Raw genomic sequence first — 21,651 nt, 5'->3', positions numbered from 1 at the left:
CATTCATTCAAACTACTTTCGAGTTAAAACTGATCATTTTTAAGTGTCTAGGAGAGGTGCACAATTGTAGATGTTTTATTTAAAAATGAGCACAATCCTATTCTCACTGACATTTTAAAGAAAAAAAAGGCCACACAATGCAAGAAATGCAACTGTAGAATACAGCGATGTTTATTGCATTAAGACACAACACATACTTCACAGAATATGTACAATTTACTATGCAGAGTCTTAATACTGCAGTCCTTCAGAAAGGATTAAAACAAAACATTTACTGAATACTTCATAATATACCACATTTAATTTGTAGGATTACACATTGATAAAGTAGGACACTTCAGAGATCAGGAAATCTATAAAAACTATAAACAGCCAAGGTTACTACATTGCTATGGACTGAGACAGTGCAGTTAGGACTTTGTAAACATTGTTAAGGTGTTGCAAACCACATTACATATTCCACTTCTTTCATGAACCATGAAAGGCAGTACTGTAGAAAGCTTAAGTTACCACAAACTGGCAATTTGCACAAGGGCAACACCTTACTTACACACTGAAAGTTTTAAGTTTAGATACTAGAATTACATTTTGTACACTTAGACACAGTTCAGCTGAAATATGACCAGAAAGTGTTTTTTTTTAATATAACAGCATTGCACCACAGGCAAAAAGAGCAGCATCAAGCACTTTTGATAAAGCCTCCTTTGGATATCAGTAGTAAGAACTCAGCCAATACACTATCCTATAGCAAGACTGCAAGAAAAAAAGTGAATATTTCCACCAGCGTTTTAACCAAATTCCTTATTTAATGAAGGAACTTCTGCACTTCAGGTCAGTTTCTGAAACATCAAATTGATAAAAGACATGGTACCACATATTGGTTTCAAGTGGACCAAAAGGATGACTTACCAGCTTTATATGCAACTTTTTTGGACAAATGTTTTCATAAAAACTGTGGAATTTTTGCCTTTATCTGAACACCGGCAATCCAGAGTCAAGAGCCTGTGACGCACACCTTACCAGATTGATATCTGTAAAGTATATCAAATCAGGGGAAGAATGGAATTTTAATGCTAGAAGAATGATCTACTTAGAAATATTTATGAGGCTTTAATGATTCAACAGATTGCAGCTTTTGTTCTGCTCCCATATCCTCTGCAGACCCCAAGATCAACTCGTAATGTGTGTGTTTTTCTCTCTTTTTAACTTAATTGTGCCACGTGTGTGTGCGTGTGTGACCAACAACATTAGGTAATAAAAAAAAAGATCAGTAAGCTATCAATCGATTTGTAGGCAGAAAGTTTAGGGGTTAGGGATTCATGCTCTTTGACATGAGGAATGTTAGTGGTGGAAAAGATGGAACATTTTTAATTAATGTATTAATTAATGGTCAAGCATTGAGGTCAGGTATAAAAACATAACAGTTAATGTATTGTTGTGCTGCTTTTCTCAAATGTAAATGTAACTTTGTCGTTGCTCTTATACTGAATCCAATGTGAATGTCTAGTACACTGATAACAAGATGACCTGGAAGAGATAATCTCAATAACAACAACAAATTACATTTGTATAGCGCGATACATGTCGGGAGGACATCCCAAGGCGATGAATCTCACAGCAGTGAACAAGTCCATCAGCTAAAGTATAAATCAGACAGTGTGAACCCCACCCAAAACACACTCACACACAACCTACCATATCACCATTCACATTTTAATGAATATAAAGGATTGACGATCACACAACCTTTTCTCTCCTGCTCCCCCCATTGGTAATAATCTTCATAGGCAGTGAGCATTGATAAACCAGTGGTCTGAATACTTGTGTGTCCTTCCTGAATTTTATAGTTCTATGACTGAGCAGTGAAAGCTAATCTCCCTTTCAAATCCCTGTGAAAGTGCAGCTATTTTAAATTAAAATTAAAGTGCCATAAAGATCCGACCCCTCAGCCCAAGCAACGTGCATAAACCTTAATTTAGAAAGGGCATCTCCCACTGCAGCAGCTCGCATTGGCCATTCTGTGTGGGCTTTCTGCACCCGACGGTCAGTTTGGTGAGTCAATGAAAAAGAACAGACAGTTTTTGTGCTGAATCCACCGCCCCAATCTGTAGATGAAGGAAAACAAATCACAGGGCAACGGTGTTGTACTGCATTTTTTAGATGTTTTGCATGCAGTTCGAGATATGTCAGCAGAAGGCATTAGAAAAATGCAAGCTTTCTTTCCAGAAATTTGTTTTAAAAAAATGTAAAAAAATGAAAGTAGAGAAACTTTGCTTTTAGGTAGGGACACACTTAACCTGTGCGTGGGTGGGGGGATAAAACACAGGTAACACACACAATACAACTGCAATTACATTGGGAGTTTTGGTTTGTGTTGAAATGTGCTTCTGCATTCAGCTTCTCAGTGTCGTTGCTTAGCATAGTTGTACTTTGCATAGGTGCAAAACAAGTGCAAAATATTAGGTCTCAAACAGAAAGTATCCCCTGATGAATGAGATGCAATTTAGAACAGAATTTTTGAAAGCGGGGGCTGCAAGAGGCAAAAGGAATCATGAGCTTTTTTGGTAAAGGAGGCTTGGGGCTTCAAAGCGGGAAACACTTGGAATACTTTCTCGTTTCAGATAACTAGGGACAATATCAAGCACTTCTCAGATACGCCACAGCTATAGTTTCCTGTATTCTACTCTAACTTAAGAAAAGCTTGCACTGGTGGTGACATTTCCCACATCAGTCATTCTTGTGGGCTCTCAGAATGAGATTTCCAACCTAGTGCCAATTAGAAAGCTTTGTGCTGAAGGCATGTGGCCACCAGAAGATGGGAAGAGATAGTCCAAACCCATGTCATGTAAAAGCCTAATAGCATCCAGGGTTAGGACAGATCATCAGTCTACACTCAATCTGAACCCAAGACCAGAAGTGAAAGGATAGCATGTTAAACCACTATTCACAAACAAAAAGTCTCTGACCACCGATTTTTAAGTTTAGAATACCCAAATATAATAGTAGTTTTAGCATAAAAACGTCAGAAAACGTAAGCCATTTCTTACAAATGCTCAAAACAATGCAAATATTCTGTTCATAACAAAGCAGTCGCAACATTCTAGCATTGAATCATTACTACACAACCTATCGTGACTGCAGAGTTGCGGCAAGTTTGGGTTGACAGATTCAGTTAGAACGGCATTACTGTACTTTCACTATAACCAGAACGCAAATTGCGCATTTGTAAAAGTATCAGTCGTGTAATCCGTAGCAAACGTATTTTCCGCAGCCCTCTAGCATCAATCATTTTTGAATTCATATTGCATTCTGGATCAATTCCCAATATCTAGCCAATTTGTTGATACCACATCCAGGTCAACTTTGAAGTATGCACTCTATAAACAAAATAAAATCTTCTGCTGACCTCAGAGAACTATTACCAATTTATTTTTATGTAACACCAGTTCAGGATCAGTTCTAAAGAGACATCCCCAGTGCTCTGATTGACATTTCAACACAACATATTGCACATGTAAAGCCCTGACAAAGAATTAAAACAATGCGTTACACAGCATTTTGGTTTTGACATCTTATCTGAAGGCCCTCATCTTTCTGTAAACTCCTGTTTGGGAAACAAATCAGGTGCCTGCGACGTGAATGGCAGGAGAGGTGGAGTGACATGCGACCGCACGGGTATAGGGGGTGCTCTTCGACCTGGTAGAGAGCGTGAAGAACCAACCGCCATACTGCTTGGATTCCAGTCACTGCCAAATCCAAAATCTGTACCAGGAAAGGATTTCTCGGTGGATGGCAATGAAGAAAAACTCCCCCGATCTTCGTTCGATGCCTTCTGGGTGTGGATCAGTTTCGCATGGGTCACTACGTTTTCCTTTCTTAGATTAAAATCGTTGTCCTCAAAGGTCACCCATCCGCTTTTGTCGTTCGTAGCAGGTTTACTCGGAAAGAAATCGGTGCCTGCAAAAGGATTAAAAGTAGCTTTGCCTGCCCCGGCTTCAGCGATCGATGGCGCAGTAGACAGGATTGGGAAGCTGCTGCTGGTTTCCACAGAGGTGGGGTGCAGTGAAACAGGGGACTTTTGAACAGTGTTGGCAGAGTCGGTCCTAAATGGATTCTGGTTGCTTTTTCCGGTGAAAGGGTTTGAGTTGCACGTTTTGTTATCCGGCGCACAGCCGAAAGGATTGGGCGAGACTCGGAAGCTCTCCTGCGATTTGCTTCGCGGGGGAATCGGTGGTACGAATGGCATGCAATTATCTTGTGCGGATGCGGCAGGCTGGTTGGTCTCTTGCTTGATTGAGGTTGGAAACACTAATATGGAGGGATGTGCTGGTGGCTGTAGCATTGAGCTTCCACTTGACAACAGGGCCTTTGTCCAAGGGTCAGCAAGCCGGTCAAATGAAAGGTCAGCAAACGGGTCACTATTAGATGATCCTCCATTGTTAATTCCATTACTGCTTCCGTTGTTCAGCTGCGTAAACAAAACGAGAATTTATCCTTAGTGCAACAAGTCCTTTTATGGATGCATTTGAATATTCAAAAGTACCGTTTTAGATGAACTGAAATCTAATTGGAGATGCGCTTTTAAAGTTACTCCCTGGTTTACACTTGCTGGAATGCAAACTATATTGCATGGAGCTATTAGAGTGATGTGGAGCAGGACCCTGAATATACTTACCATATTAATCTAGGAATAAGGACTTTTGCATCTGTGCAATTTGGGGATTCTGCACAATTTGCTTGTGGATCACATCACCCTAACTCCATGTTAAACTGCAGCTTCTCACAAGTCACACAGAGAAAAGCATAGTGTTAGTTTCCAATTTTCTCCTTGGATCATACACCGGCTGAGCTCCTCCCAGGGTTCTATCTCTGCAGGTTAGCTGGACACAAGGAAACGCACAGGACCATATCTTCCCAACATTGGGAGGAGATGCTTGGTCTCCACTCAGCAATGCAGCAGAGATTAGAATCTCAGCAGAATGGAAAGTCTAAGCTGTATCTCACCACGTAGTGGAGCATTGGCATCGTCAAACATACCGGACTACCACACTGCAAAATATCCGTAATCTTATTGCTCTTTGTATGGCTTACTACTTTATCCCAAGTGGACAGAATCATTGGAGATTTCATCAGAAAGGATTACATATATTTATGATTGCAAGCTAACAAAACGAGTGACGAGGAGGTGCATTCCTGCATGGTAATAGCGTACATAGGGTGGGTCTTCTGGAGGACTGAGATCAGATGGGCCAAGGGGTCTTCTTCATCCGAACTAATCTTGTGGTTATAATTACATCCATTTATATAGCTCCTTTTATGTGAAATAATCATCTCAAAGCCTCTTATAAAAAACAATAATCCTTGTATTTGATATAGCGTCTAATCACGTCGTTGAGACGTCTCAGAGCGTTTCACAGAATACACTGTAAAATGGATTGACTGTTTATTTTGTGGGTGAAACACAGCAGCCAACTGTGCACAACAGTCACCCACAAACAGTCTTGGATTGAGTGACTGAGGTTTCTTTTTTTTTTGAAGAGATTATAATCCCCGAAACGCGATCCGTCAAATGACTAACAACCGGGCTCCTACTTATTGCTAGGTAACAGATGCGTGAGGAGTGAGGAAACTTGCCTAAGGTTACACCCTGCCTAGGAATCAAAATTAATTGATTTAAATGGATTAAATAAAAGGGCACAATTTCTAAGATTTTCTTCAATAAGAACGCAGCTACATTTTGGCTCAGAAACACGATTGACATATATCTGCTATTCATCACTGGAGGCAGAACCTCAGTTTCATAGTGGAGATTAATGCAGATTTAATTACAGATTTTCTCACCATTTAGGGAAATGGAAATCATTTATCAAATTATATTTTATTAAATCTCTAATTTTAAAAAATGGTTAATAAATTTAGGTAAAATTTATTATAATAATCCTTGTATGTGATATTGATATTATGTTGTTGAGATGTCTCAAAGTGCTTCACAGAATGTATTGTATTGTGGATTGACAGTATTTTGTGGGAGAAACATGGCAGTCAATTGAGCATAGCAGTGTCCTACAAATGGATTGAGTGACAAAATTCTTTTTTGTGGGATTATCTTCAACCCGAGTGGCTCAGTGTTTATCCAATGAGCGATAGTCCTTAAAGACAGGAAGGTCCCAGGTTCGAATCCCAATCTGTGCCAAGTGAACTAACCTCAGCTCAGGGTGAGCAATAGCATTACTGAGTTCCGAGGGATAAAAGGAGCATTTATTTAGGTATCTAATGCCTATTTATCCAAAGATTGCTGAAGTTGCATGCATATATGTGAACATTGAAAGACGACATGATTAGGCTTGACTGCACTGCTTCCCCATGGTTGAATAGCCAGCCAGCACTCACTGTAACAACAACAATAAATTACATTTGTACAGCGCTTTTCACATCGGGAGGAAGTCCCAAGGTGCTGAACAGTCAGAGATTTGGACCCGAGGAGGGGGTTGGGATCAGGAGGGGTGGAGGGCTGTAATGGTAGGCATAGGAGGATGACCGAAGGTGCTGACGAAGAGTAGGGTCTTGAGACAGGCCTTGAAGGAGGCAAGGGAGAGTAAGGCGAAGGGGATTGAGTTCCAAAAGATGCGAGGCAGAGAGGCTGAAAGCCCGACTGCCGACCGTGGGGCAGGCCGGGCAGGGGGGCGAGAAGCAGCCTGGAGTCTGCTGAGCGGAGGGAGCAGACATGACAGTATGAAATACTCACTCTTGAGAAAAGTATCGAAGTGCGACTGAGCTGTAGCCCCAGCAAGAGAGAAAAAAAATTCTTCAGGAGGGGTAGGGATAAATACAGGGAGAGATACACCTCAGAAAAAGCTAATCTTTACAAGAGAAGCAACGTTAGCAAGGTTATATTTTAAAGATGTCCAAATGATAATGATTTAATGCATACTGATGTCCAAACACTTCATGAAAGTATGAGAAACAATACAGAAATGTTCTTCTCTTGCTTTGCAGACTATATTAAGCAGAGACTATAATATTGATAAATATTTCTATGGTTTATGATATAAACACTTGTTGAATTAAAAATGATGGTTTGGAACTAGATCTAACGAATGAAGAACATAAAAATTAAAACGCTGTGGTCATTATTTAGTGAAATGATGGGAGGTTTCACAGGAGAGGCACAATTGCTAATGTATGAAGCAGCACATTGTGTATGGCAAAACAAATTATATAAGATGTTATTAGAACCATATAAAAGATTGTAAATTAATTCGATACCTTTCACCCTGATGGCTGTTCCTGCTTGTGAGAAAGAGACAGTAAACATCAGACAAAGGAAAGAAGGAGAGAGCCTGGCGTCTCAAACACGCTACACTACTGCAATGCTAAGCATCAAAAGTTCCCTCCTCTGAATAAACATTTTCAATATATTTGCAACACCACTGCATATTTCACGTCCCCAATCAAGAACAGCAAGTAATAAATAACATAAAACTCAACATATCCGTAGAGACGGTTACTAAATATTACCAAACAATACAATAAACAACAAGTTCAAAGAAACGCAGGACGTACCAGTAAACAAACCTTTTTTTAAAAAAAAAACAAATGTCGGAATCCTTACTAAAGCACCACATGATTGCAGACAATGCACCGTACAGGAAAACAGTGCAACACTCAAGTTTATTCAACAAGTCGATTGCCGTATCAGTCAGGTCTAGAATTTAATCGGAGCTCATTGTGCACGACTTAGTTATGATGGTTTTACTTGCGGTATTGAATAAACTGATCATTTCACTGTTCTAATGTACGTATTACTTACTTACGCCGTGCATAGAAATTTCCAACAGCATTCAACAGTTTGTGCTACCATCTCTCCCAAAGAACGATTAAATTCAGTGAGTGTCTTTACATTTTAACATGAAACTTCAACCTCTGCCCTCATACGTTTGCGAACCGTAATTTCAAAGTGTCACCTTGTCCGAGTCTGTAGGGCCAATTTTTTTCTTCAAATGTAAGAGCCATCAATAAAGATTGAACAGGTTACAGGTTTTCTCTCTGAATATATGATTGAGAGGGGACCTTATAGAGATGTTTAATATTATGAAGGAATTTAATAAGATGGACATTAAAAAGCTGCTTTTTAAGCAGGGAGACGTAAAAGATAGCCAGTAGCAGGGAGATGAAGTGCAATTTCTTGAAGTAGAGGGTGGTGAGAATATGACAGAAGCTGTATTTGAAGCAGAAAGCATCAACGTATTCAAGAGGAAACTTGATGCCTAAATGAGGGAGAAGGGAATATAGGAGTATAGAAAAGGGGTTTAGGAGCAATGGAGGCTCATGTGGAGGAGAAACATCGGCAAAGACTATTTGAGCCAAATAGCCTGGTTTGGTGTAATTCTGTGCAAGATCTCACAGAATTGGGGAGATCCCTAAATTCCGTTTTAAATTTGAAAGCCAGTTTTTATGCAGTTATTAATAAGAGCCAGTTTCCAAATTCAGATTAAACTGAAGATTTGTTTTCAAAGAGTTTTGCGTGATCTGCGATTTGAAGACAAAATGGCTTTGCAGGTTAAGTTCAGGTTCAATTTTGGGCCTTTATCTTCCCTCAAGAATGTTTAGAAAAAAATCTCTCGAGACAGCAGCAGTTCCAGATTCTGGCATGAGAAAAATTGAAGATAAATTGAGTTGTCTATTTAAAAATCAAAGAAGTTCAATTTTTAAATGGTTACATTAGTACTGTAAAGAGAAATATAAAATAAAAAGACCTTGCAACTGGCTATCGAATGGAGAGCACTGAAGTGGCAAGAGAAGGATTACTATAGGGGTTATTTTCCACATTGTGACAGTCGAGACTGTCAAGCAAAGTACATCCCAATAGGGATTGAACAGAGAAAGCAATAAAAAGAAAGATCAGGCAGGGTAAGATGTTCTTTTGCATAAGCAACACCAGTAAAGGGTAGCACTCTTTTTACTGGGTAGCATCAGAAACAGTGTGATTTTACAGCAGTGAGGCTGATAGATGTTTGGATAGAGAGAGAGAGAGATGTGCACAATTTAATTTCAATGCTGGATTTCGGAAATTGCAGGCAAAGCAAGCACATTTGCTCAATATGTTATTCCAGTTAAGTCTGTTCAAAGGGCTATTCAGTCTTACTTGGCATGAATGCCAAATGCTAACAATTTTCTACAAGTTGGGAGAAAGAATTATGCAAATCTCTGCATAACAATGTTCTTAAATCATATTTTCTTGAAATGGACTAAATCAAACTGATTCCGAGGGGATGTCCAACAGAGTTAAGTGCGTCGCTACTTACCTGTGTTGCACCAGTAGGCTCTGTTGGCAGATTCTGGGCAGATTTGCTGCGGGGCGGAGGCTGGGGTGGTGGAGGCTCTAAGCTCTGAAAAGGGGGTGGCGTCTGTGAAACTGGTTTCAATCCGATGGGTTTCAGGGGGTCTTGCAGTTTGGGGGGACCTGTTGGGGGAGGATGTGGTTGAAGAGGGGTAGCAATCTGTGGCTTAAGTGGTTCTGGTAAAAGCATAGGCCCTGATGAAGAGACAGAAAGCTGGTTAATTGGTACCCAACTCATCAGTTCAAAGTGTAGCTTCGCTTTTTTAAAAAAAAATGCAAGTCAATACATTTCCGAGGTATTCAGTATGAAAAAAACTCTTACAAGTGCAACACACAAAAATGGTGGGTTAAAAAGCTTCCAAAAAACATTTAGGTGAGCAAGTAATGTGGCATTTTTTCCATCAATAACCCCAAGATTCCACATGGATTTGACCACTTTGCTTTAGAACTGATGGTAGATCATTGGGTCAAAGAATCAACAATTGCTTTTTGTGCTGTGTTTATAAGATGGAAGTGAAGCCAAACTGAATGGATCCACTTTATTACCATAATAATAATTCTAACCCACTAATATAAATGTAAAGTCACATTTGAAAACCCAAACATTTGGAACAACTTTGTCCTGTGCTTGCCCTGCCACACGTTTTCCCTTTTATTTTATTGCTATGGCCTACTTGTTATTCTTTTTCAACTACTTTTTTAGTCTACCTCTTTTTCTACTTATCATAATCTCAACACTCACTGAATTTAAACCATCAACCATAAAACATATATTTCCCCTTGTTGATTCCTGCTCCCACTGTCAATTTGGAAAAGGTAGCAACATCTGGTAAAAATGTTAATGGTTTGGACTGAAAATAATGATTTCCTTCAGGCAAAATTCAAGCTGGTTTAGAGTCAATGAAAAGTTGAGAAACTGAAGATTAAAGCGTTGATTTATACAAGCCACCGATTGTGTTCATGTCTAAACCACAAATGTGTTAACCACAGAGAACGCAAATGAGTTATCTTTGTGAACCTGGCCAGCGTTATTGATCGCCAGTTTGTTTTCAAAGAAAAAGTTCAGGTTCAGGAGAGTAAACTTTAAGAATCCCTTCAAGTTTACAGAACTGAACGAGCTTAGAATAGCTCTTCACAAGAATAGCAGAGAGCGTGGAATGAAAAAAAGGCCCTTTGGCCCAATGTGCTGCTTTTTCTTCCAAGCACATGCAAATCTAAACCCATCAGTATCTCCTATATAAATACTGCATTGAGACTCCCTGATCTCCCGCCATGCCACCAAAGATAATCAAGCTATTCAAACCCAGCCTGTTTCCTGCCGAAGACATTTTTTCCAGCCCTAGAAATCAAACGAGTTGCAGGACAAACCCACAAGAACTTCTTGGAGGTTATACAGTTTGCACAATAGACTTCCATTTTCAAAATAAGTGATTCCTCATTAAAAAACAGCTACGAGACCAGCAATATTAGACAATAATCTCAAACCTTAAGATGCACACTCTGTCAGAAACGCCTGGTTACAGAGACTGCAAGAAACCATGGTGGAGTGCAATTCAAGAGTACATCTAGCGGTTTAAAACCCTCAGGACACAGCCATGCAAGTTATCATGGAAGTTATTCAAACCATTTGTACTATCTACAATGTATAAATTGTTGGGTAAAAATTCCATTCAGCGTTACACACAATGCCTTCACCAATGTCAGCCTCTGAAGGGATTTCCCATTATTGTTGCACATCATGAATGTTGCTGCAAGTAATACGGAACAGAATTTTACCCTCATGAGTAAATTCATATCTACAAAGGAAATCACTTATACCCTTAATGATACATAATTAACAATGAACAGGATTTGTCCTAATTAATACATTGAGTTGTTAAGTCTATCATTAAAGGCACCTGTAATTCTCTCTGTCCAGATGAATTTATATATGGTTTTACACATGCTGCAATATTTCCAATACATTTACCAAATTTGCATAACAGACCTCGATATTTTGTTGATAGTAAGAATTACTATAAGAATTTGCATTATGCACAAAGAAAACAATAGTGCAAAAATATTACCTACAATTCCTTGTCTTTAGACCATATTTTGAGAATAACAATGAAAGAGAATAGGAAATACAGGAGTTTTTTATTTAATAAAAAGGATATGTAGGGCTACAAAACCCTATAGCTAATAGGCATGTGGAACAAACTACGAGCAAAGGTAATAGGAAAAAAAAGCTGAATGGCTTTGAAAAGGAACGATAAGTTTCTGCCAACTGAAAGGATTCAGGATTATTAGGGTTTAGAGATGAATACACTGAAGGAATCTTGGAGGAAATTGATTGGTTTGTCTGGATGGTTTATTTCGGTCTATAATTCTTACTGTGTTGTTATATGCTTAGTGCAAAATCTTTGTACAAAATTGGATGACGAAGGAGGGAGATTACCTACATTCCTGACCTCTGTCAAACTCACTCTGCAGTTCCATTTCAATTGTCGTGGGTAACTCCTGGGTAACCCGTTACATTATCATACAATGATATGGTGTCCAACTGCAACGCAATGCTAGAATTCAAATAATGCTGAGCGGCACATGGCAGCCATGTAAATTTCAGTAAAGTCTCCACATTTTTGGTAATTCAATCTGCTGTCTTAACTATATTGCTCTACCTCTTCTGTTCAGTGAGCCACTTGGCAACGAGTAATGTTGATTCCAAGGCTGTATATTTCACATCCATCCAATACACATATATATATACAAAAAATAGTTACTATTTTACGGAAAGGAATATTACAATTGCTGACAGAGAAGAAATCTAACTGAAAAAATAGTGGCCAATATTGTAAAGCAAGGTGGGCTGGGCTAACCTTTTTGACTGCTGAGGGCCACATGTCCGATTTGAGAAGCGTCTGCATAAGCAACATTTTTGTGTTTCCCTTCCAGAAACATAACGTAACATTTACGTGTTATGGATGGAGCGGTGGGCAGATGAAATGGAGGTGAGGGGGGGGGGGGGGGGGGGCGGATGCGGCCCATGGTCCACCAGTTGAATCACCCTGTTGGAAAACGTGACTGGAAAGTGGAAATTATTGAAAGGTGTAAAGCAACAAAATAATCTGAATAAGGCTAGCGGCAAAGGATTGGTGTATTGCTGGAATGATAAAAGCAAGTGCTTGTATCCCTTGCTCCTGACCTTTGTTTTATTGTACGGTATGGAAGAGGGACAGAAATAGATCAAAGCAGAGCTCATCTTCATCCTCGCAGGGAAGGGGTAGGGGGAGAGGGCGACGGTAAGGGGGAAAGGCGAGAGCGGCTCTGTTACTTACCTGAAGCCACCTAGTGGTTGGCTACAGAGCACTTCAAACCTGAGAGAAGATAGTTTGCTTCACCCAATTGGAAAATCATCAATAGCATGCGTACGAGGGAGGGGAGGGGGAACAATCTTTAAGGGAAGCAACTAAATAAGTCCTTTTGTTTTAAAAAAAGGAATATGGAAAGAGGAACTATAAAACAGGAACTAAAAATAAGATGACAAGTGAAACTCTACAAGTCTTTATAACACTCTTGAAAATCCATACCTTTTGATGGTACTAGCAGCTTGCTCTGAGCATCTGGTAGTGGACCTCCGACAGCTGGTTTTACATGATGATGTGGTGCACTGATAACTCCAACTCGAGGTGGTATGTTCTGTATGAACAAACACACACACACGTAACTAAATGTTTTCTAAACAATTTTGTGAAGGCAAGAATGCAAATCAAACAAACCAAATCTCCTCTCACCTCTCTCTAGTTGCAATAAATACATAAGCAACAGTTTGCATTTATAAAGCACCTTTCATTCGAGGTAGCGTCTCGGACTGCTATAATAATAATAGTAATCCTTGCATTTGATATTGTGCCTTATCACGTTGAGATGTCTCCAAGCGCTTCATAGAATATAATGTAAGTCGACTGACTATATTTTGTGGACGAGAAAGCAGCAGCCAATTGCACATAGCAGTGTCTCACAACAGTCGTGGATTGAGTGACCAAATTATTATTATTATTTTATTTTGTTTTTGAAGGGATTATTATTCCCGAAAAAACAATCCCCCAATCGACTAACAACCTAGTTACTGCTAGGTAAACAGAGGCGTGTCGAGTAAGGAAACTTGCCTAAAGTTTCGCCCCACCAGGGAATTGAACCAGGGTCCTTTCGCTTGCGAGGCGACTGCTCTAACCACTACACTACAGGACTTCATTCTCCGAAGCTATCCGAACATAAAAGTAGTATCCAAACAAGAATCGTGTTAAACTCTACTATGTGAAACGTACCGGTCTGCATGTGGATCCTGAACTTAATGTTGTCTGCACAATTGTTGGACCACGGCCTAAAGGGGGGGGAAAAAAAACACACAAGAGTGGTGGATTGCATCAACTTTGATATTAATGTTTGCTTTTGGACTAGACTATTTCAATTGGTATAGGAATTTACCTTCTTCTAGTTCTTTTCTGGCTTGGGCTGGGCTTTGGGGGACTGAGCAGCATACGGAGAGAATTAAGCAAATGTCACAATTTTTGTAAACAGACATTCATTATTTTGCGATACTGTACACAGATTACACATTCAGCATGCACGATCAATCCGGGTTTCAATTTAAAACAAAAAAAAACAGCAAATTACACCGATTGCAATTCTCAAAGTGGAATGCCCATTATCTCCCCCTCCAGGGGCTCCAGCTTATAATTGCTGGGACTTTCTAATCAATGCCTTTCAAATTCAACTACTAGCTATACTGGAAAGTGAATGAGTGATGAGAATTGTGAAGGAAGCTCATCTATTATGGTGCTGTACCACTCAACTGGTTGTCTACGGCAGAACCTTATAGTGGTAGCTTTCAAAAGGGAATTGGATAGGTACTTGCTAAGGAATGATTTGCAGGGCTATGGGTTTAAGAGTGGGGAAGTGGGACGAGTTGGATATCCGGCACAGGCACAATCGGCCTCCTTCTGTGTGCTGTAGGATTCTATAATTCTAACTCGGTTACAAAGCATTCCCTTAGAACGGTGGTTGGCTTATAAGGTGGGTTCACTGTGGATCTGAGGGTGGTTTGAGCGTGAGGGCTGGTCTAGTTCCCACACTAAATGCTAAAAATACATGACCTGCTTCCAGGTCGTAAGACCCTTGTCTACATTACTTTGTATATACTGTGATGAGTATTATTTTTAAGATGAGTGATTCTGGAAGCGTTTTAAATCCCAGTCCGACCCATCGAACATCCTGATCAATTTTACATCTACTTCCAGTACATCCCCAGTCATCACTGGTCACCAATGACCAGCTTGGAAGCACAAGTACCAACTGCACTACTCGAGCAACCAGAAACAGAAACATTTTAAACAAATCATATTAATAAATATAACTTCTTATAATGCTACGCTCATTTTATAGGAAGATGGTGATTAAAATACATTTTATTGCTATATGAAACGCAAAAGTGAAGTAATAATAGCCTCAAAGTCTGTAGACGACAATTAAATGACGCATGCACAAACCATCCAGGTTAACTAGTTATCTTAGCACAAACTTCAAAAAAAAANTCAACATTCTAGGTTAACTGTAGTTTAAGTCTTTACATGCTATATTTCTGTTACAGCACAAACGACAGTTACCTTCCAATTCCTTCCTAGCTAACCCTGGACTGACAGGTGCCCCAGGACCTTATGAGAAAAGAAAAGATGTTCTCTATATGGAAAACATAACAGCAGACGCAGCGAGCACAGAAAACAACAAACCATAGCAAGCTGTGAATACAAGAGGCGGAAAGCCAAGCATTTACACTCAATAGATTCCCCCCATTAACCTTTAATTAAAAATTCCAATAGCAACAAAACTAAAAAATGATGAATATGGGAGGTGGATTTGGTGGAGAGCCTGCACAACTTTGCTTGCACTACACAGATACGCTCATCGGATATCAAATGCATTAAAAGGAGGTGTTCACGTAAATCTGAATAGAGTTCCATAGTCCAATAATGTTCAAAGAGTCAGTGCAGCAACGCATAGATTTTTTTTCGCCTCAGCTTTCGAAGTTGTTTAAGACCAATATAAAACTGCATTGTTGCAGCAGATTATTACTTCTGACAAGAGATGAAGCTTCTGCAAACTGGTCAAAGGTAAGTGATGGCTGGTGAAGTTCAAGACCGTGTCAACAGTGGTTAGAAATTAATAATAATAATCTTTTCATTTGATATCACGTCGTTGAGACAGCTCAAAGCACTTGACTGTATATTATGCGGTTAAAACGCGACAGCCAATTCTGCACAGCCTTGTCCCACAAACAGTCATGGATCAAGCAACCAAATCATTTTCTTTTTAAAAGGGATTATTAAATTGGGTGAAAAGGTCCTCAAGATTTTATTAAACATATATATCAAGCGATAATAATAATCCTTGCATTTGCTATAGAGCCTTATCACGTCATCGAGACGTCTCAAAGTGCTTCACAGAATAGACTGTAAAGTGAATTGACAGTAGATTTTGTGGATATGAAAATGACTCGCAGTCAGTCCATTATATGTTGATCCAAATCAAACAATTACCCAGTTAGTCACTGTTTAAGCCGCTGAGAAAGTGTACATGAAGCCAACAGAGATGGTAAAGTCCGTGCATTGGAAACAGCACAATCAAAAAAATGTAATACCGGACTGGAACAAAAAACAAAGAAGCATCTATACTACTCAGAGAAGTCAATATAAATAAATTGAAAGACACAAATCCTCATTAATGAGGGGGGGCTATCAGCTATTTCTATGAAGATGCTCTCACTGGTGGTGTAGCAATCCTGTAATTTAATCCAAACCACATATGCAATGTCTCCTTGCCAGTGTAAAAAGCTGCTAGTGGCATAGCCACTACATGCAGTTACAGGCAGGGCGAAACCTTGGGCAAGTTTCCTTACTCCACACAGAGCCTAATAATAATCCCTCCAAAACCAAAAACAATAATAAATTGGTCATTTTCAATCTACGACTGTTTGTGGGACACTGCTGTGCGCAATTGGCTGCTGCGTTCGCCCACAAATATACAGTCAATTCACTTTACAGTATATTCTGTGAAGTGCTTTGGGACGTCCTCCTGACGTGAAAAGCGCTATATCAAATGCAAGGATTATTATTATTATGCTGTGCCAGATATCAGTACTGGCTGATTGTTGGTTTGCATTTCTAATTCCCAACATAGCAAGTTTACATCATTACCTACACTTTTAGTGAACCCAGAGAACTTTCCATTAGTGAGGAATAATAATAAATAATAATCCTTGCATTTGATATAGCGCTTTTCATGTCTTCTCGACGTCTCAAAGCGCTTCACAGAATAGACTGTAAAGTGAATTGACTGTATATTTGTGGGCGAACATTAAAGATTAAGAATTTAACAATAATAATATTAATAATCCTTGCATTTAATCTAGTGCCTTATCACATCTTCGAGACGTTTTAAAGCTCTTCACAGAATGCACTGTAAAGTGGATTGACTGCATAGTTTGTGGGCGAAATTGGGCAGCCAATTACGCACAGCGGTGTCCCACAAACAGTCGTGAATTGAGTGACCAAATTATTATTATCTATTTTTTAAAAAAATGGGATTATTACCTCTGGAAAAGGGATTAACAACTGGGTTCTTACATAGTGCTAGGTATGTGGAGTAAGGAAAGTTGCTTAACGTTTCGCCCTGCCCAGGAATCGAACCCAGGTCCTCTCGCTTGCAAGGGCGAGTGCTCTATTGCCCCAACCACCCTCCCTATTCACATCCTGGAGGCTGGTTCAAAGACTGGCATAGACAGATTCGCTTGGAGCAGACCATCTTCCTCCTACCCTCCCTGCCCTCCCCAATCCCGACCCCCAGCTCGGGTCCAAATTCCTCCCGACGTGAAAGGCGCGATACAAATGTAATTTTGTTTTGTATTTTGACCAGGAATGCTGCCTGGCCTGTGGAGCCAAAAAAGCAGGAGAACATCTGCTCTCACCCTCCTCCACAACACCCTCTCCTCCACACTTGACACTCTTGCCCCCATCACCTCCCGTACTGTCTCCTACTCTCGCTCCTCCCCCTGGTTCACCACCCACCTCCGCTCACTGAAGAGCCAGGTGTGGGCCGCTGAACGCACCTGGGTCAAATCTGGCCTAACGGTCCACCGACAAATCTGGCTGGACCTCCTCAAAATCTACCGCTCCACTCTAGCCTCGGCCAAGTCGTCCTTCTACTCCAGGATAATCCTGGAGGCGAAGAACAACCCCAGGCTTCTGTTCTCTACCACATCCCGACTCCTCCGTCCCCCCCGCCACCCCGCGCAGGTCATCTCCTCCAACCTTCACTGCGAGGAGATGCTGGATTTCCTTGAATCCAAAATCAAGGGAATTCGCTCCGCGGTCACTTCCCCTCCAACATCCACCCACCCCCTCCCTCCCACACTCCGACTCCTACCCATCCTCCCCTACACACTTTCGTACCCGTTTCCCCACCCTCTGTCACCAAACTCATCCTATCCCTGAAACCCACCACCTGCTCCCTTGACCCCATCCCCACTCCACTCCTTATCTCCCAGCTCCACCTCCTTGCCCCACATATCACAGACATCGTCAACCTGTCCCTCTCCTCTGGCTCTGTTCCCATTCCCTTAAAAACTGCCACCATCACTCCCACCTTGAAAAAACCCTCCCTTGATGCGTCGCAGCTATCAAGCTACCGGCCCATCTCCAACCTCCCCTTCCTGTCCAAGGTCCTGGAACGAGTTGTCGCCTCCCAGCTGCGCTCTTTCCTCTCCACCCATTCATTATTCGAACCCCTTCAGTCGGGTTTCCGTGTGTGCCCACAGCACAGAAACTGCCTTGGTCAAGGTCACCAATGACATCCTGACCATCTGTGACCAGGGCTCCCTCTGCCTCCTCGTCCTCCTCGACCTATACGGTCGACCATGCTATCCTCCTCCACCGCTTATCCTCCCACCTAAACCTTCAAGGCCCTGTCCTTGAGTGGTTTAGGTCGTACCTCTCCCACCATCTTCACTTTGTTTCCAAGAATGTTTTTTCCTCCAGCCACCGCACTGTCTCGTGCGGTGTCCCTCAGGGCTCTGTCCTCGGTCCCCTCCTCTTCACCCTCTATATGCTCCCCCTTGGTGACATCATCCGCAGACATGGGGTTAACTTCCACATGTATGCGGATGACACCCAACTCTACCTTTCCTCCTCTACCCTCAACTCCACGACCACCGATGTCCTGACAGCTGCCTGTCCGACATCGAGTCCTGGACGAGAGACAACTTTCTTCAGCTCAACGTGCGTAAAACTGAGGCCCTCCTGATTGGCTCACGTCAGCGCCTCCGCACCTCAGGCGTTGACAGCATCAGCATCCAAGGCTGCACTCTCCACCTCTCAAAGCCAGTCAGGAACCTCGGGTTCTGTTCGACCCTGAGCTGTCCTTTCTCCCTCATATCCGCGCCACAACTGGCACCGCCTTCCATCACCTCCGGAATGTCGCCAGACTACGGCACTACCTCACCCCTCACGCTGCTGAAACTCTGGTCCACGCCTTTATCACCTCAAGGCTGGACTATGGGAACTCTCTCCTCGCCGGCCTTCCCGGCACCTCCCTCCACAAGCTGCAGGTCATTCAGAACTCTGCAGCTCGTGTACTGTCCCGCACCAGGCTTCGGGACCACATCACTCCCACCCTCGCTCGCCTCCACTGGCTCCCCATCCCCCAGAGGATCGAATTCAAGATCCTCACCCTCACCTACAAGGCCATTCACGGCCTTGCTCCCTCCTACCTCTCCAACCTACTATCCCTCTACTTACCTGCCCGTACCCTCCGTTCCTCTGGCTCCAGTCTGCTCCACATCCCCCGCCCCAACCGCCCTACCATCGGTGGCCGGGCCTTCAGCCTCTCAGCCCCCAGGCTCTGGAACTCTATCCCCCAGTGCCTTCGCCGCCTCCTCCCTTTCCTCCTTCAAGGCCGGTCTCAAGACCTTTCTCTTTGACCGTGCCTTCAGCTCCCCTCTCGACTCTCTACCCCCTCCTCGCTCCCTCCCTTCCCTCCCCTCACCCTGACCATTTCCCCCTTGCTCGGGTCCTGACCCAACTGTACAGCGCCTTGGGACGTCCTCCCGACGTGAAAAGCGCTCTATAAATGGAATCTTGTTGTTGTTGTTGAGAAGGGTTATTTTCATCAGGTTTTTTGAAACTTTCTGAAACTATTTTAATTTGTATCGGAAGGACTTAAAACATGCAACAGCTACGCACATTTTAATGAAACACAGAAGTAGTTGAAGAAATGGAGAGATTCCTGTATACCAGCTTACTTTTACCTTTGAACTCTTTCCTAGCAGGTGCTGGGCTTCGAGCTCCTTGGTAAAGTGAACGGATAAGTGTGAAGAGAAGCGCAAGTTAGTATTTCTCAAGCATGCACGGGTTAAGTAGTAAGAAAATACATAGAAATAATAAGACAATCACAGACATTCAGAGTTAGAAAAATCTCCCCTCCAGTATACAAGATATATATATATATTTATGTTAGATGTTTCACCTGAAAGATTACTAACCACTCTTGCCTGTTGATTTTGCTAAAATGGCCAATATTACTTGTTAGGTTTTAAAATGAAAAATGTGAGATTTAACTCATTCATCTCAGCACTCAGTTTTGAATGTACTATTAAATTCCAAAGACTGGAAATATTTACAATAAATGAGCTGATTCTGTCATACTACGTCTGTAAATATAAAGTGACTAAACATAGCCTCAGCTCAGAATGAGAAAAGCCAGCACAAAGTTTAAAGCATATGTTAGAAAATTGTATTGAAGTATAATTCAAACAAGACTTTGCCAATAGATATATACAGTTTGTGTTGTATGAAAAAGAACGCTTCACAGAAATGTAGGGATTGTGTATCATTAGATGGAGACAAAAATAATAATCCTTCAAAAAAAATCGGTCACTTCAATGCACGACTGTTTGTGGGACACTGCTGTGCACAATTGGCTGTCGCATTTTGCCCACAAATATACAGTCAATTCAGTTACACAGTCTATTCTGTGAAGTGCTTTGAGACGTCCAGAAGACATGAAAAGCGCTATATTAAATGCAAGGATTATTATTATTAAATTAGATAATAATAATAATCCATGCATTTCATATAGCGCCTTAACACTTCCTTGAGACATCGCAAAGGGCAGCACAGAATATACTGCAAAGTGACAAAATGCAAAATATTGCAGATGATGGAAATCTGAAACAAAAAAGAAGTCGCTGGGAACACTGTAAAGTGGATTGACTATATATTTTGTGGAGAAACTCGGGCAGCCAATTGCGCACAGCTGTGTCCCACTAACAACAACAACATTTCATTTATAGAGCGCCTTTCATGTCAGGAGGACGTCCCAAGGCGCTGGACAGTTGGGTCAGGACCCGAGCAGGGGGGAAATGGTCAGGGTGAGGGGAGGGAAGGGAGGAAGCGAGGAGGGAGTAGAGAGTCGAGAGGGGAGCTGAAGGCACGGTCAAAGAGAAAGGTCTTGAGACCGGCCTTGAAGGAGGAAAGGGAGGAAGCGGCGAAGGCACTGGGGGATAGAGTTCCAGAGCCGAGAGGCTGAGAGGCTGAAGGCCCGGCCACCGATGGTAGGGCGGTTGGGGCGGGGGATGTGGAGCAGACCGGAGCCAGAGGAACGGAGGGTACGGGCAGGTAAGTAGGGGGATAGTAGGTCGGAGAGGTAGGAGGGAGCAAGGCCGTGAATGGCCTTGTAGATGAGGATCTTGATTTCGATCCTCTGGGGGATGGGAAGCCAGTGGAGGGGAGCGAGGGTGGGAGTGATGTGGTCCCGTGGATTGTAAGAAGAGCAGCAAGTTTTACAGGGCCACTGTTGTTTGGCCCATCAAACGCTTGCACCATTTCAGGCAAACCCGCACCAAATCAATACTCGTTCCCAGTAGCTGCCGAGCAGTGATGCCCAATGGTGTGGCCAAGAATGAAGAAAAATTCAATGAAGAAAAATGTATTTAGTTGGTCGACTAAAAAGGTTGGCCACCACTGACATAGATTGTTTCTCAAGATATTAACTCCAAAAGCTAAAGTCTGCCCCACTCGTGAGCAAGGAGCCCTGGAGAAACAGAACTAATCCTATGCTTCTCACAGCACTTCTATCTCCTTGCTTAGTGATCTGGGCTTCAGATTTCTCCGCAAAACAAATCGATATACTTTTGTCTGTAAACTTTCAGACAAGGTTTCGTCATTTTTACCACAGGGTCCCACTGAAATAAACTTCAAATGAGTGCAAATACTTTGCAT

At 41.8% G+C, this 21,651-nt stretch overlaps 1 protein-coding gene across 6 annotated transcripts in view; it reads right to left on the bottom strand.

Annotated features, from left to right (window-relative positions):
* Positions 1 to 150: 150 nt before the first annotated feature.
* synj1 (synaptojanin 1) overlaps positions 151 to 21,651 on the bottom strand; it is a 71,834-nt gene continuing 50,333 nt past the window's right edge. The window contains exons 26-33 of one of the 6 annotated variants that reach the window (XM_042333838.1): positions 19,674 to 19,718; positions 14,986 to 15,033; positions 13,808 to 13,849; positions 13,648 to 13,703; positions 12,910 to 13,018; positions 9,306 to 9,535; positions 7,267 to 7,290; positions 4,406 to 4,468 (exon numbers count right to left, since the gene is read on the bottom strand). In XM_042333838.1, the coding sequence (XP_042189772.1) occupies positions 7,270 to 7,290; positions 9,306 to 9,535; positions 12,910 to 13,018; positions 13,648 to 13,703; positions 13,808 to 13,849; positions 14,986 to 15,033; positions 19,674 to 19,718 (551 nt within the window). In that variant the 3' untranslated portion in view covers positions 4,406 to 4,468; positions 7,267 to 7,269. Of the gene's footprint in view, positions 4,469 to 7,266; positions 7,291 to 9,305; positions 9,536 to 12,909; positions 13,019 to 13,647; positions 13,704 to 13,807; positions 13,850 to 14,985; positions 15,034 to 19,673; positions 19,719 to 21,651 lie in introns of all 6 variants that reach the window. The other 5 variants (XM_042333839.1, XM_042333837.1, XM_007906715.2 and 2 more) reach the window with 5 other exon arrangements.

Source organism: Callorhinchus milii, unplaced genomic scaffold (genome assembly GCF_018977255.1).
Source record: "Callorhinchus milii isolate IMCB2004 unplaced genomic scaffold, IMCB_Cmil_1.0 Scaffold4, whole genome shotgun sequence".
Taxonomy (NCBI): Eukaryota; Metazoa; Chordata; class Chondrichthyes; order Chimaeriformes; family Callorhinchidae; genus Callorhinchus; species Callorhinchus milii.
The sequence above is the reverse complement of the archived record's forward strand: the minus strand, read 5'-3'. Positions and strand labels throughout refer to the sequence as shown.